Genomic DNA, 14,880 nt, shown 5'->3' with positions numbered 1-14,880 from the left:
TGTGGTAACCAGCAATTCCTGAGTAACACCGGCTTACAACAACACAAATACTTTTCTTGCTCGCAGTGTGTGTCCATCATGGGTTGAAAGGGCCCTAGACTGGCAGTCACCATATCACACACTGCCAAGTCACCACACCAGCCCCAGAGAAACCCAGAGGGTCTTAAACCAGCAATTGAGTGTTCTGGCCTGGAGGTGGCATACACAGCCCTTCTATTCACAGTTTGTTGGCCAGTCACATGGCCTCAGCCAACATCAAAGGGGTTAGGACATGGAACACCAGCGTACTCTCGAAAGGTGAGACCTGGAGATTTGATGGACGACATTCACGACTACCACAGGGTCATAGACTCAGTTGAAAATGTACTCTTACCTTACAGGTAGCGGCACTTGAGGAATTCTTTATTGATTTGCATAAGAATGAATTAAACTTGTGACAGCAGTAATGATAAATGGTGCGTGTGAGCTCTGGATGAAACTAGGGTGACCTATCCAAGTTGGTGGTACATACCACATGTGGCCGTGAGTTTCTGGGATGCCTGACCACAAAAGCAGTGCCACAGATTGAGTCCTTTTGTTAAAGAAGTCCAAAGCTGTTTGTATTCTCTATGGCTTTTCCCCATCGCCCGTGCTATTTTAAATGGCTTTATCTGTTTTTATCTCACATCTAATGGGCTTAATGTGTTCTAACTGTGTGGCTCCATTTGGCACTTTGGATGCTGTGGCTGAGAGGCGCCATATAAAAAATACTGTTATTGTTATGATGATGAGTTCAAGCACTGGAGGGGAAATTGTGAAATAACTCGGTACTGGAGCTATCATTATTTTCAGCAAAATAAAGTTTGGCTTCTTATTACACAAGTAAGCCTTGAAGATTAAATGGTATCTACAGCATGTATCTTAGAGATGGGCCAAAGAAGTCAAAATGAAAACGTTTGATATAGCATTTCATATATTATAAAACAGATGTTTGCTTTTAAGTATTCATGATATTTTTAAATGTTGACACCCATATCAGACATCGGGAAAAAAGCAAAAAGATCCACACATTTCATATCACTTTTGTTTTTTTCATTCTTGCTTCCATTATGATTGGACAGGCCAACTATGTTAATTAACTTAACCCTTAGCGTTGATCATTTGCCAGTGTGCTCTGAGGTTGAGCAACGGATTGTTTCATCGCTTTAGAAATGCATCATCAAGACGGGAGGTGCATGGAGTTCTGGAAAAAAGGACTGTTTAGGTCCTTTCCCTCATGATGATGTGATATTATGTTCCCATTACTTGAATATTCATTATGGTTTCCCACGTAGTTTTTGGCTATCTCTGTTTCCTGCAACTGTTTACATTATTAAGTTGGTCTGGGTTATAGAAATGTAGCTTTAATTCTGTATATAGTTAGGGTAGCTTGGGATGTTTGCATAGATTGGGTAGTTCCCTTTTTAGCCTGAGAGAATCATGGAAGTTTTCTAAAAGGAGATGAGACAAAATAGTCAGGGTCTTGTTACTGAAGGGCCTCAAACCACAGATGGAAAACACTACAGGGCTTGTCTGAGGAATTTTCTGGCACACCAGGAACTGGGCCCTCCCTGGGCCTTGAACCAGATAGCTTTCCACAGGGAGCACAGGGAAGGCTTCCTTCTTTTCAGGGCGGGTAGAGGGGAAGGCTTTGGCGTGCGTTGCCCGAGTCAGGAACACAGGAAATTGGGAATGTACTGATGCTGCTCTGAGCCCAGGACTTCCTACAAAGAAATTAGTGGCATATGACAATTAATTTGAAAAGATGAGGTAGTAATGAATGCATAGCGCATGAGGCATCTGGAGGCCCTGTAATCTACAAAGACCACATTTCAGACTGGTCAGAAGATGAAATGTGAAGTTCCCCGTGGCATGTTCTACCCCAAGGCGCCCAAGTTCGGTTTCAACCTTAGATAACTCCCTCTCTTTCAGTGCTCTCCCCCCTTCCCCATGAAGCAGTGTGGCCCACCGGCAATGACTGGGGATTTGGAGCAAGACTGGGTGTGAATCCTGAGTCTTCTTCTTACTAACTCAGCGACCCTGAGCAAGTGACTCTCCCTCTACGTCTCTCAGTTTCCCCATTTGTAAAAGGTGATGACAATAGTAGCTTCTGGCATTATCCTAAGGGCCGAGTGAATCAAATGTGTCAAGCACATAAAATAGTGTCTGGCACATAGTGTTTGTTAAATAAGTCAAAGAAGTTCCATGTTTTCAAAGTTCCTTCTCATATACCTAGTTAAAGCCCAAGGGAGTAGAAAATTAATTTCCGGTGTAGGTTCTGATGCTGTTGGAAAACAGCATGGGTGCATTTATCAGATGTGTGACATGGATAATCTAACCTTCCTTAGCCTTCCTTTTGCTAACTGTAGCAAGAGGGAAAAAATACCTATTTCAAGGGGCTATAAAGGGGTATGAACAAACTAAACATTTGAGAAGTGTCTGTTATGTAGTATGCGCTTAGGTAATGGTTGATTCCTTTCTCCCTTTTCCTTTTCCTTTAAATACTTGTATCCTTGACTCTGAAGAATTTTTAAAAAGTTAACACTTTTATCCCCAACTTGTTGTCATGAATCTAAAAGCTAACTTGGGGCGCCTGGGTGGCTCAGTCAGTTAAGCGTCCGACTTTGGCCCAGGTCATGATCTCGCGGTCTGTGAGTTCGAGCTTTGCCTCGGGCTATGCTCGCTGACAGCTCAGAGCACTGAGCATACTTCCGATTCTGTGTCTCCCTCTCTCTCTGCCCCTCCCCCGCTCACACTCTGTCTTTCTCTCTCTCCCTCAAAAATAAACATTAAAAAAAAATGCTGCTACTTCGTCAGTGTTCTGGAAGGTCTGAAGTAGAAGGTGACCAGGCTCTGCTGAGGAATCTAGGTTGTTAAGGCAAGCTCTGGAGTAGAGAAGAAAAGAAAATGATAGCAGCTGGCATGTATTAAGTGCTTACTTACTATGTTTCTGGTCCTTTACGAAGGACGTTTATGAAGAATTTTTTCTTTAAGTCCTCACAACTTGACATGGTAGGTGCTATTCTCATCCCCATTTTCCAGAGAAGGATACTGAGGCACAGGCTGATTAGGTAACTATTCGAGGAGATAGAGTTAGTAAATGGCAGAGCCAGGATGTGAAGCTAGACACTCTGCTTCCAGAACCCACACTCTTGGCCATCTTGCCATATCATGTCTCAAAAACCATCGCTACCAAGTCAGCAGGTCTCTCTGCGCACCTGCTATCTGCCTTTACATACATTCCGCAGCCTCTCTTGGCAACATGTTGCTCTTCGTCGATATAGGGATGGAACGCCTCCATAAACGTGCAAAACTGCCTACAGTTATTGTGAGGATCGACTTAGAAAACAACTCGAAAGTATTCAGCCCCAGGCCTGGTTTAGAGCAGTACTAAGTAGCAGTACTACTTACCCAGTAAGTAGTAGCTCCAGATGTCACTGTGTATGGCATGCAGGCTGTGACGGGACCCCTCCTCCCGTCTGCCTGCCTCCGCATGGTGTCAGCCTCCGGCTCTTGAACTCTAGAGTCCGTGAAGTTTATCAGTGCAGCCTCTCAGGGATGGGCGTGCACAGACGTTGAAGTACAAGTCATTGCCGCTTTCCTAGAAATCCCGTAGACTATCCCGGAGGGGACACACACAGTCCTCACTTAGAGGTGGGTACAGCCCACAAGCAGGGCCACGCAGCCACCTTCCTGGTGAGGGGCGTGAGGACACCCAGGGCCTTGACTCCCAATCATTTGACCATGTGGTCTCCTCAAAGGGACCACCCTGGGGTTCCAGATTTCGTCCCAAGTTATGTGCCTGAAATTGCTGTGATGGCCATTTGTTTCTGTGCTTTTCAGCTTGATCGCCTCTATTAAGGCAGAGGAAAAATTTTCCCACCTTAGTTTNTCCTTTGGGGAACAACACTCAGTTGTTTCAAAAATAAAAATGCCCTGTTTTCTGCTGTGGAGTCCATGGAAATGTGTCTGTTTAAGGCCAAGAATATGGAAACCCTTTTAAAAGAAATGCCTTTGTCTCCAAATTTATCAGCTATGGAGATTAGTTTTTTATTCATTGAATTTGCTTCCTGGGGACACAACACATTTGATGGAATGGTGACTGATGTAGAGCTTAGATAGTAAAGAGAAGACTGCCCAAGCATCTCATTTAAAACCTCACCACCAAGGATGTTGGGATAAGTACAGTAGCCATGAAAATAGAGCGTTTTAGAATATGGACATTTAAATGGTGAGTGACTTCTTAGATGTATGAATATCCTGGCCCCAGATCTTCTCTGAATTCCAAACTTGCATAGCCCAAGGCCACTCACCTCTCCTGTTGGCTATCTCATAGACATCTCAAACAGCATGTCCAAAAGAGAATCTGACTTCTGCTCCCTCCCAAACTTGTCCATATACAATCCATTCAGTCTTCCCCATCTGGCAAATGGCCCCACCAATTATTCAACCTAGAAACACAGGATTCCCCACTGCTCCTTCTTTCCCTCCCCAACTACCCCGGGCCCATGTAATCCACCGGCAAGCGCTCTCATTCCTATCACCAGCATATGCCTCAAACACATCCTCTTTTCTCAAACTCTACAGGCACCATCCCAGTCCGGACCACCACCATCTTTTCTGTTCTGCCCCCAGCAGCCTCCAAACACATCTCACCTCACATCTTACCTGGCAACAGAGAGCTATCAGCACAAAGCCTGACGTGGGGCTCGAACGTCATGAGATCATGACCTGAGCCGAAGTCGAGCGCTTAACCGACTGAGCCCCCCAGGCGCCCCATTCCCTCCCTCTGCTTCTTCTAAAGCTTCTTCTTCTAAACCCTTTGCTCTGCCATTCCCTCCAACCTCATTTGGACCCTCCCCTTTCGTACCAAATTCAGTTCTAGCCACATTGGGTCTTTTTTTAGTTTCTTGAACATCAAACCTGTTCGCGCTGCCTGGACTCTTTTTTTCTTCAGTAGTTGTATGGCTAACTCAGTTTAGGGCTCAGCCTAAGGAGCATCGAATCAGTTTGACCTTATCACACATTCCATCTAGACAGTCCTTTCCTGCCGCCCTGGCCTCTCCCCACTCTGCTTATAATATTCTCTTCTTTCCAGCTAGATTTTAAGCAACTTTATAATTTCTATAAATTTTTAACTATTTATTTATTTGCTTGTTTACTGTCTGTCTTCCAGATCAGAATAAAAATTCCATGAGAGTAGGGTCTGGGTATGTTTTGTTTGCGAAAATATACCTAGGTCATACAGCCAAGATCTTGACACAGGGATACATACTAAAAAATTATATGGAGACTTAATTAGTGGATTAATTAATTAATTAAAATGACATAAATGGTATTTATTCAAATACCTTTAATGATTGGCAGTCATTAGTTCAGCAAGTTTATGTCGAATGACAGAACATGCACCGTGGAATTTGATGTACAGATCTTGTCCTCATTCTATTATTTAGTTAGCTGCTTAACCTCAGATAAACTAACCCTTTAAAGGACCTCAGTTTCCTGATCCATAAAATGAGAGTTATAAGGGTTTCTATTTAATAAATTCAAAATTCCAATGAGATCATGAACTAAAACACACACTCTAGAGCGTCACCCAGTTGGCTCAGTCAGTTGATTGTCCAACTTCGGCTCAGGTCTCACGGTTCATGAGTTCAGTCTCATGGTTCTTGAGTTTGGGCACCACATCGGATTCACTGTTGTCAGCATGGAGCCTGCTTAGGATCCTCTGACCCCTTCTCTCTGCCCCTTCCCTGCTTGTGCTCTCTCTCTCTCAAAAATAAATTAAAAGAACATTAAAAAAAACCACAATCTGCCATCGTTACAGGTGTTTGCCATTATCTTCATTTTGTAGGACCATAAAAAGCATGGAGGACACATTAGCAAACACAATTGGCATGTTCCTGCCCACACAGGAAATACAGACAACTAAGTAGACAGTGTAATGTAAAATGCCTAGTGCTGTTATAGAGGATGCACAGGTAATACGAACTACCCAGATATTCTTGGCATCAAGGTCAACTGGATTTTCTTTGTTTATATTCCTTCAGTTACTTAAAATCTTGCCACATTATAATTTGCTTCATATATGGATCTTTTATTTCTTTTGCAAATTTTGTTTTTTCTGGAGTGTCTAATTATTGTTTTCTTGCATAATGTAATAATATCTTTTTAAAAACTTTTTTAAAAAGCTTATTTATTTTGAGAGAGACGGGGAGTGAGTTGGGGAGGGGCAGAAAGGGAGGGAGAGAGAGAGAATCCCAAGCAGGCTCTGTGCCGCCAGTGCAGAGCCTGACACGGGGCTTGAACTCATGAGACCGTGAGATCATGACCTGAGCTGAAACCAAGATCAGATGCTTAACCAGCTGAGCCACCCAAGGGCCCCTAATTTTATCTTAGCATTACATGTTTCCAATCTTTAAGTTATTCTAATTATATGATTAATGTTCTTTTTGCTTTCTTAGGCTCCCCTTTGGAAGGCCTCTGTCATCTTCCATTTCTACTTTATTGACTGTCCTCATCTGAGCTACCATTCTGGAACCTTCCTTCCCTGTGCTCCCTGGTTGGTTCTCACTGGGTACCAAAATTTTCTATCATTTACTCCCATGTTTTACTGGAGTCAACATCAAGAAACTACTTAGTAAACTTACTTAATCTTTGAAAGTTTCAAAATGTCTTCACACTTGATTAATCACGTGTTTGGATATCTAGTTCTAGGTTGAATATTGTTTTCATTTAGAAACTTGAGAGCAAGCTTCATTTTTCTTCTAGTTGCTAGTACAAACTAGTAAGTTGGTCTGAACTAACACATTCAATCTTTCTGCTTTCAGTTCTATTTCTATTTTAAGACCTGTCCTGGAGCACCTGGGTGGCTCAGTCAGTAATTGCCTGACTTCAGCTCAGGTCATGATCTCACAGTTTGTGGGTTCCAGCCCCATGTTAGTTTCTGTGCTGACAGCTTGGAGTTTGGAGCCTGGAGCCTGCTTTGGATGCTGTGTCTCCCCCTCTCTCTACCCCTCCCCTGCTTGTTCTCTCTGTCTCACTCTATCAAAAATAATTACACATTTAAAAAAATTTTAAAAAGTAATAAAGCCCTGTCTTTCTCCTCACCGTGGATTTTAAAGTCAGAACCTCTTGAGGGGTGAAATGGGCCAATGAAAACCCATTTCCTCTCGGTCTCCTTGTAGAATATTCTGGGTTTTAGCTCTGTCTCACTCTTTTACACACATCGACAATATCCTATCCATGTCATTCTTTGTTGAAATATCTTATTCACTAGCGATGCCACCACTCATTTTCTTTACTCATGAAGTTTTGTATTTGTTTAACTTCTAAACTCTTCTGACTGGCAGTGGTATTTCAGGAGAGAGTGAAGATAATATTTGTGTTAAAAGCCCCCCAAAATACAACTTGAAATGACTGTACAGGTTGCCATCATTTGGAGGCAGTATAATTTATTTAACCAGTGCCCAAGTTTTAGACACATTTTCCAATATTTTGGGATATTGTGACTATGTGACCTCTTCATCTGGAAGGAAGGGGTTGGAGATAGACCTATGTGAGCAGTACATGAGGCAGTGGGTTGCTGAGCACCTAGTTAACAAGGTAACTTTTGGAAGCTAGAAGTTTAAAAAAAAAATACGAACAGAATTCCACACAAAGAGCTGTCACAACCTAACCTGTAAGTTAGAAAGCTATATGGGAGGAAATAGGTATTAAGAATATAAAGCATATTTGGAAATTTGTATAGATCCTTGCTTATAGAATTTGTCAACGTTCCTGATTACATCCATAGTAGAACATTTTTAAAGCAAGATTTCTCCATCCAAGAAACTCGTCATAGTGAATTGACACAGCTCCTTCCAGAAGGATTATACCAGTTTACACTCCTACCAGTCACTGACCTCTTAAAAACAAACCAAAATAAGCCACAAGATTTGCTAATTTTACAAACAAAATTTTACCTTATTTTATTATCTTCACATGTATTTCTTTGATTATTACTGACATTGAATATTACCCACGTTCTATTACTCAAATGCTCAAACTAACCCTCCATAAGTACTGTCAACCTCGTTTGAGACATGTGTAGACTGAGGCTCAGGGACTTTAAGAATTCTCAAGATCACACAGCTTGCAAGTATTTGAAAGCATATGTGAACCTAGATGTTATTTTGCCAAAAAGTCATTTAAGAACATGTGACTTATCTGCTCTTCTTTTTTTAATGGGAGATCAAAGTATTCATATTTTTCTTAGATGTAAATAATTGTGTCAAGTGTTCTCTACTTCTTGAGACAAATGTATTTTAAGAGTCCTTTATTCTTTTTGTGTGAAGTCTAGACCGAAAGGAATATCCCTGGTACGGAGGATTATTGCACAGTGTTGTAAGAATAGGAGATTTCAATTGACTCATGAGAACTTAGCTTTCTCTGGGATCTGGATATCACTTTTATTCGTCCCATTGCATATATATCTTGCATATATATATATGTATATATATATATATATATACACACACACATATATATAATTCCATTGCATAAATATATATGACTAGAAATTTTTGTTTTTTAATAAACCACATGACAAAACAATAATTTATTTTAAAAATGTACAAAAATTACAATTTGAAAATTGCCAGTACAGTAGATATATATACACTATATTTTGATCTTAAATTACATGAACAAACCCCAGCTTCAGAATCTTTCTGAACTGAACCACATGTGAAATACCAGGTTTATGACAGGACTTATGGAAAAGATATACAATTAATTAAATTGTGATATGGCTTCCTTACTAACAGACACTTATTTAGAGAAGCACAAGCCTTACAAATATACAGTATCTTCTAGGTGTCTTTATGCTAGCAGTTCCAAAATCCAAGCAATACCATTCTAGTGCTTTAATAGCATTTAAATTAGCATTCTAGTAAATGGTATGTAGTGATACCATTCTAAATTCTTTAAGACTCTTTGTACAAACTCTTAAATGCCTTTCATCCCAAAATGGTAGCATAGTCTTCAGTGTATATCTGGAAGTTACCAAGAAAGAATAGTGTTTTAGTGGGAGTCACACAAATGGAACTGCCCGTCAGTATGGCTAGACCTGAAGAATTCCCTTATACCATCACTGCACGGAAGTTCAAAATCCAGGCTCTTAGTACTGACACGTGCTGCAAGGTGGCTGAATCTCAAAAACATTATGTGAAGTGAAAGGAACCAGACACAAAAGGTCTCGTATTGTATGATTCCATTTATATGGAATATCCAGAAGAGATCAGTCCAGAGACAGAAAGTAGGTTAGTGGTTGCCAGCAGTTTGGAGATGGGCAGCATTGAGGGAAATTGCTTCAGGCAAAGAGGGTTTAACTTTGGAGTGATGGAAAGGTCTTGCAACCTTTAAACAGAGGTGATCATTGCACCACATTGCAAATGTACTAAATGCCACTGAACTGTTGGCTTAAAAAACTTTTATTAGGGGCGTCTGGGTGGCTCAGTTGGTTAAGCATCCGGCCTTGGCTCAGGTCATGATCTCAAGGTTTGTGAGTTCGAGCCCCACGTTGGGCTCTGTGCTGACAGCTAGCTCAGAGCCTGGAGCCTGTCTTTGGATTGTGTATCTCCCGCTCTCTCTAACCCTCCCCTGCTCTCAATCTCTCTCTCTCTCTCTCTCTCAAAAAGAAATAAAACACAAAAAATTAAAAAAAATAAATTTTGACATTACAAAAAAATTTTTTTCAATCCCCTCTTTAAAGTTTATTTATTCATTTCCAGGGAGACAGAGAGAGTGGCAGAGGAGGAACAGAGAGAGAGGGAGAGAAAGAGAATCCCAAGCACACTGCGTGCTCTCAGCGCAGGGTCCACTGTGGGGCTCAACCTCACGAAATGTGAGATCATGACCTGAGCTGAAACCAAGAATCAGATGCTAAACCTACTGAGCCACCCAGGCACCCCTGAACTGTTCACTTTTATTTTTATTTTATTAGTTTTAAAAGTGTTTATTTATTTTTGAGAGAGAGAGAGAGAGAGAGCACAAGCATGGGAAAGACAGAGGGAGAGAGGGAGACACAGAATCTGAGGCAGGCTCCGGGCTCTGAGCTGTCAGCTTACAGAGGGCTTGAACCCACGAACCATGAAATCATGACCTGAGCTGAAGTCAGATGCTTAACCGACTGAGCCACCCAGGTGTCCCTGAACTTTGAAATGGTTCATTTAAACGGTTCATTTCATGTTATGTGGATTTCACCTGACAAATTATTATTTTGTTTAAAAACCCAAGTTCTTGAGCCCAATAGATCCGAACTTGGGAACTGACTCTCGCTTCCTACCTGAGTGATTGTGGACAGGTTATTCTCATTCCCTAACGGAACTCTAAGCCAGTACCTTAAGCTTCCTTTACCTCCAGTGTCCACCCGGGATTGTTGCGGAGTCTAACAGGACAGCACGGTGGCTGATGCATTGCAGGTTTTTACAAAATATTTGCAGCTGCTGTGCTACGATCACGAGCAGCAATCCCAGCAGTGAGTTCCAGCCCAGATTCTCGGTGTAGTCAAGTGACTGTTTTCCAGCTGGTAGTCAAGCTCCAAGAATTCAGTTAGGAAGGAGTCACATGACATTGACCTCAGTCTTTATACTCTCAGCAGCATCCTTCTTCCCAAAGACAAGTTTTCGATTAAAATTGTTTGGTAATTAATGTCAGAATGAAACGGACTCAGAGCAGTGACTAAGGATCACATCCCTGAAATGTCAAATTATCAGCCTTCTTGTGAGAGTAGTGGGCCCTGCCTTCGCACGTGTGCTCCTTGACTGAAGAGGGACAAACTAGTGAAAAAAACAGGCTGCCCTGGGGCACTTAAAAGGAAGCGTGAGCTTCTATGTGGAAGCTAAAAACAAAACAAATGAATAAACAAACAAAAAGCAGAGACAGATCCTTAAGGACAGAAAACAAACGGGTGGTGGCCAGAGGGAAGGGGAAGATGGGCAAAATGGATGAAGGAGATTGAGAGGTGTGGGCCTCCAGTTACCGAATGAACAAGGCGGAATGAAAGGCACAGCACAGGGAACACTGACAGATGGTGGCTACGTATGTGGCGAGCCCAGCATGATGCGTGGACTAGTTGAATCCCTGCGTCGTACACCTGAAACTAATGGAACATCATGTGTCCACTACACTTCAACAAAAAAAAGTAAATACAATTTAAAACAATAAAAAGAAGCAGGAGAAGAAGAAATGAATTTCACCGAATTTCAGAGAAGCAGTTGAAAGTTGCCATTTGTCCATAGTGGATGGTGTGTGTTGACACAGAAGTGTGGCTTGGGGGGTCAGGATGGCTCAGTAGGTTGAGCATCCGACTTTGGCTCAAGTCATGATCTCATGGTTCTTGAGTTCAAGCTCCACGTCGGGTTTGCTACTGTCAGTGCAGAGCCCACTTCAAATCCTCTGTCCCTGCCCCCCGCCCCCCGCTTGTGCTCTCTCAAAAATAAATAAAACATTTTTTTAAAAAGTGTGGCTTGACAATCTGGGAGGGGGAGGGTCTGTGTCCTCTTTATCATCAACAATGGCTTCTACAAAAGTACTTTTTATTCCTGGGGTTCTCTGAAGAGCTTGAAGTACATTTGCTGCTTTACTAACTGAGAGTCTATTACCCACACGTGCTTTGGTTTTGTGTGTTCTTCCTTTGCGCTCCCCAAATTGAAAGCAGGCTAGAAAACTTCTTGAGATAGAAATGTACTGTTTTGTAGTCTTCTTGTGACTATCTAATTTGTTTTCCTGAAGCCTAGGCAAATGAGCTGTGAAGGACAGCCAGCATAAGTATCACGTACTGAGTCAGGCAGCAGAGGTAAAAAATCTGCTGAAACAACATACACCCGGTGCCCAGCCAGCCTGGTCGTGGAAGAGTGGAAAGGAGGACCAGGCTGTTAAGGTTATAGAAAGTGCACAGCCCTCCGTGCGAGATGGTTCAGCTGGACATGGATTTGCATTCTGGTGCTGTTAGTTATTAGCCACGTGACCTTGAGCAAAACTTGAGCTTTTTGGGCTTTTGTGTCCTGATGTGAAGAAGGAGGATAATAAAAATCCATTTCCAACAGTGGTTGAAAGCATCACTTGGGTTCCCCCGTTTACAGTCGCTCAATGCTCAGCAAACAGCGGGCAATAAATCTCCTCCCCTCACCCTGCACGTGTAAAGACAGATTCCGCGGTAGCCTTTTCTTCATAGCAGCCAGCCAGTCTCATGCCTTGTCATGGATTAGGGACTGCTTAGCGAGTGGCTTTTGTCCTTCATCTCATTCAATAATTTTTTTTAAGTTTTTTTAATTTGTTTTGAGAGAGAAAGCATGCATAAATGGAGGAAGAACAGAGAGAGAGAGAGAGAGAGAGAGAATCTTAAGCAGGCTACACACTGTTCGTGCAGAGCCCAACAGGGGACTCCAACTCACAAACTGCAGATCATGGCCTGATCAGAAATCAAGGGCCTGACGCTCAACCAACTGAGCCACCCAGGCACCCCTCCATTCTCTCATTTAAATCCTTACACTATCATACCCAGTTTAATTGCAGAACATGGGGCTCCGAGAAGTTAAGCAATTTGTCCAAGATGGCTCTGCTACAAAGTGGGAGAGCTGATGTGCAAGCCCAAATCTCCCTGACAGTGACGCTTCTACCACCGTAAGGCTTCGCCAGGGTCTGGCGGAAGTTTAGTTGATCTGCAGTCTGTTGACTTCGACACTGAATGATAACCTGCTAGATCCCCTTTACCTGGGGCCAGGTTTCTGGCTTCAGAGAGACACTGCGTACCTGTCTCATTGTTCTTTTGGATCCAGAGAGACTACCCAGTTGAGTGATGACTGGCAACTTCTGAGCGATCCTGGCACCCACCGAGCTTATGTGCCGCCCCCTGCATGGTGGGTGGCAGGTCAGAGACCACTGAACAGTTGAACGAAACTGAGGCAAGAAAAGCCTCATGTGAAAACACATTTCTTTCCAAAATGATGGTGTACCTACAACGTTGTCACTGACAGTGATATTCTTGGCATTCACTGAAAACGCCCCAGGCTGCTTGGGTAATTAATTTCCTAGGGTTAGTCATTAACAGGCTTCCTGCTTTCCTCCTCTTCTGACAGGCCCAGCTGTGAGATACAGTAAGTTCGAGATGTCAGAGGCCAGGCCGCCTCCCCTGCTTGGGCAGCACACGACGCGCATCCTGAAGGAGGTCCTCAGATACGATGACAAGGCCATCGGAGAGCTGGTCAGCACTGGAGTGGTGACCCAGCATGAAGCTGAATGATGAAGCACGCTCTTGCTCAAAACCACAATCTGAGTGTGTTTTGCTAGCAAAAGCAGTAGTCTTTCTGGATCCTTCTCCCCCAGTCCTGGTGCCTGCCTCTGCAAAGAAAAGTTAGAGTAATTCCAGATTTCCTGCCTGGTGCCTCCGGAATGGCTCTGCTATCAATGCATCTAGTGCTTTCTAAATGTACCCCACGTTTTACTCCTTACCATTTCCCCCAACCCCACCCAGATAATAGATGAATTGTGGATTTGTGGGGGGGGTTGTAAAGATTCTTTTTTTTTCTGGAAAAATACATCCCTCATTCTAATTACATTAAGAGCCCAAACGTTTGCCCCTCCAGCCCACGCAGGTCTGAAAAAGAGCAGATCTCTTGCCGTTCTCTACTTGCGCATAAAGTCCTCATTTAAACCTTTGCTAGGAAGTCGAAGCAGTAAGCAGAACGACAGTTTTAGTGATTGATTTTAAACAGAATAACTTAATTTTGAGCTCATGAACCCTTTGTTAATCTGTAATTTAAACCATGGACTTTGCTGACGTCCATTATAAAACTGAGCTTCATTCTCCCCATGGGGGTAAATATTTGCTTTCTGATCTCTGATCATTTCATGATATGTGGCAGAAAATCGATTTCCATGAATGTAGTTTGGAGTGTGTGTATCTGTCTGCATTAGGGAGCGAAGAGAGGTTCCTTAATCAGTATCTTATTTTGAGCAAATGCAATCGGTTTTTAAATGAATGTCAGATGATTATCCAGGTATTAAATAACGTTTAAATAATGACAAGGAGGAGAGTATCTGAGTACTCACTGTAGAACATATTATGCCCGAAGTATTTGCATTTACATATTTAAGTTTTTGTCAGAGAGTTTAAAGTACAGAAAATATGTTCTGTCCAGAAAGTGGTTAACTGATTTGTATTTAAGTTCCAGGATCAGTCATCTCTCAAGCTATCAATCACCCAAACCCAAGGTAGAGACCAAGGGATCGGATGATCGCATGATCCTGACGTGATCGCAACTCACGAATGTTAGGCTCGTATATCTTAAAGCCATGTCACGACGTCCCAAGTCCTAGCTGAAAGTTAAATTACAAATGGTCATCCTTCAAACTGTGATTCATGGCTAGTTTTCCTTTTGTTTTCTTTTTCTATCGGAATGATTTGAGTCATTTGTGCTGTAAGCCCCAGTACGTTTCTAGAATCAAGGATTTCAAATAAATAAGGAAATGTGTCTTCTCACAGGCCTCGTGGCAGGTTTTAGAAGCATGCGTACTAGGTCCTGGGAGAGGAACTCCTGCCTGCTTTCCTCTTAGTGGGCGTTTTATTCTGAGGTTCTCCTGCCTTTTGCTATTTAGAAAGTCATCGTACAAGGGTAATTTGATGGCTTTTGCAGTGCTTTCCTCCCAATGGCCGGCTCATAGATATGCATTTGGAGACATTCCCTTCAGGCCAGGCATCTACATGAAATTCCTCCATGTATATACAATTAGCAATGAAAATGGTAAAAGACGGGATGACAGAGAATTGGCAAAACCACATGATCTTGAAAAACAGATTAATCATTTCTCCTACTGGTC

General features: G+C 42.4%; 1 protein-coding gene across 2 annotated transcripts in view; it reads left to right on the top strand.

Moving 5' to 3' along the window:
* The window catches only part of SUGCT (succinyl-CoA:glutarate-CoA transferase), a 707,967-nt gene extending 693,425 nt beyond the window's left edge, over nucleotides 1-14,542 (top strand). For both annotated transcript variants that reach the window (XM_077781125.1, XM_077781124.1), the window contains one exon: nucleotides 13,140-14,542. In XM_077781125.1, the coding sequence (XP_077637251.1) occupies nucleotides 13,140-13,303 (164 nt within the window). In that variant the 3' untranslated portion in view covers nucleotides 13,304-14,542. The remainder of the gene's footprint in view (nucleotides 1-13,139) is intronic.
* The last annotated feature ends 338 nt before the right edge of the window (nucleotides 14,543-14,880 follow it).

Source organism: Crocuta crocuta, unplaced genomic scaffold (genome assembly GCF_008692635.1).
Source record: "Crocuta crocuta isolate KB4526 unplaced genomic scaffold, BGI_CrCroc_1.0 scaffold108, whole genome shotgun sequence".
Lineage (NCBI taxonomy): Eukaryota > Metazoa > Chordata > Mammalia > Carnivora > Hyaenidae > Crocuta > Crocuta crocuta.
Note: the sequence above shows the minus strand (reverse complement) of the source record. Positions and strands in the feature narration are given on the sequence as shown.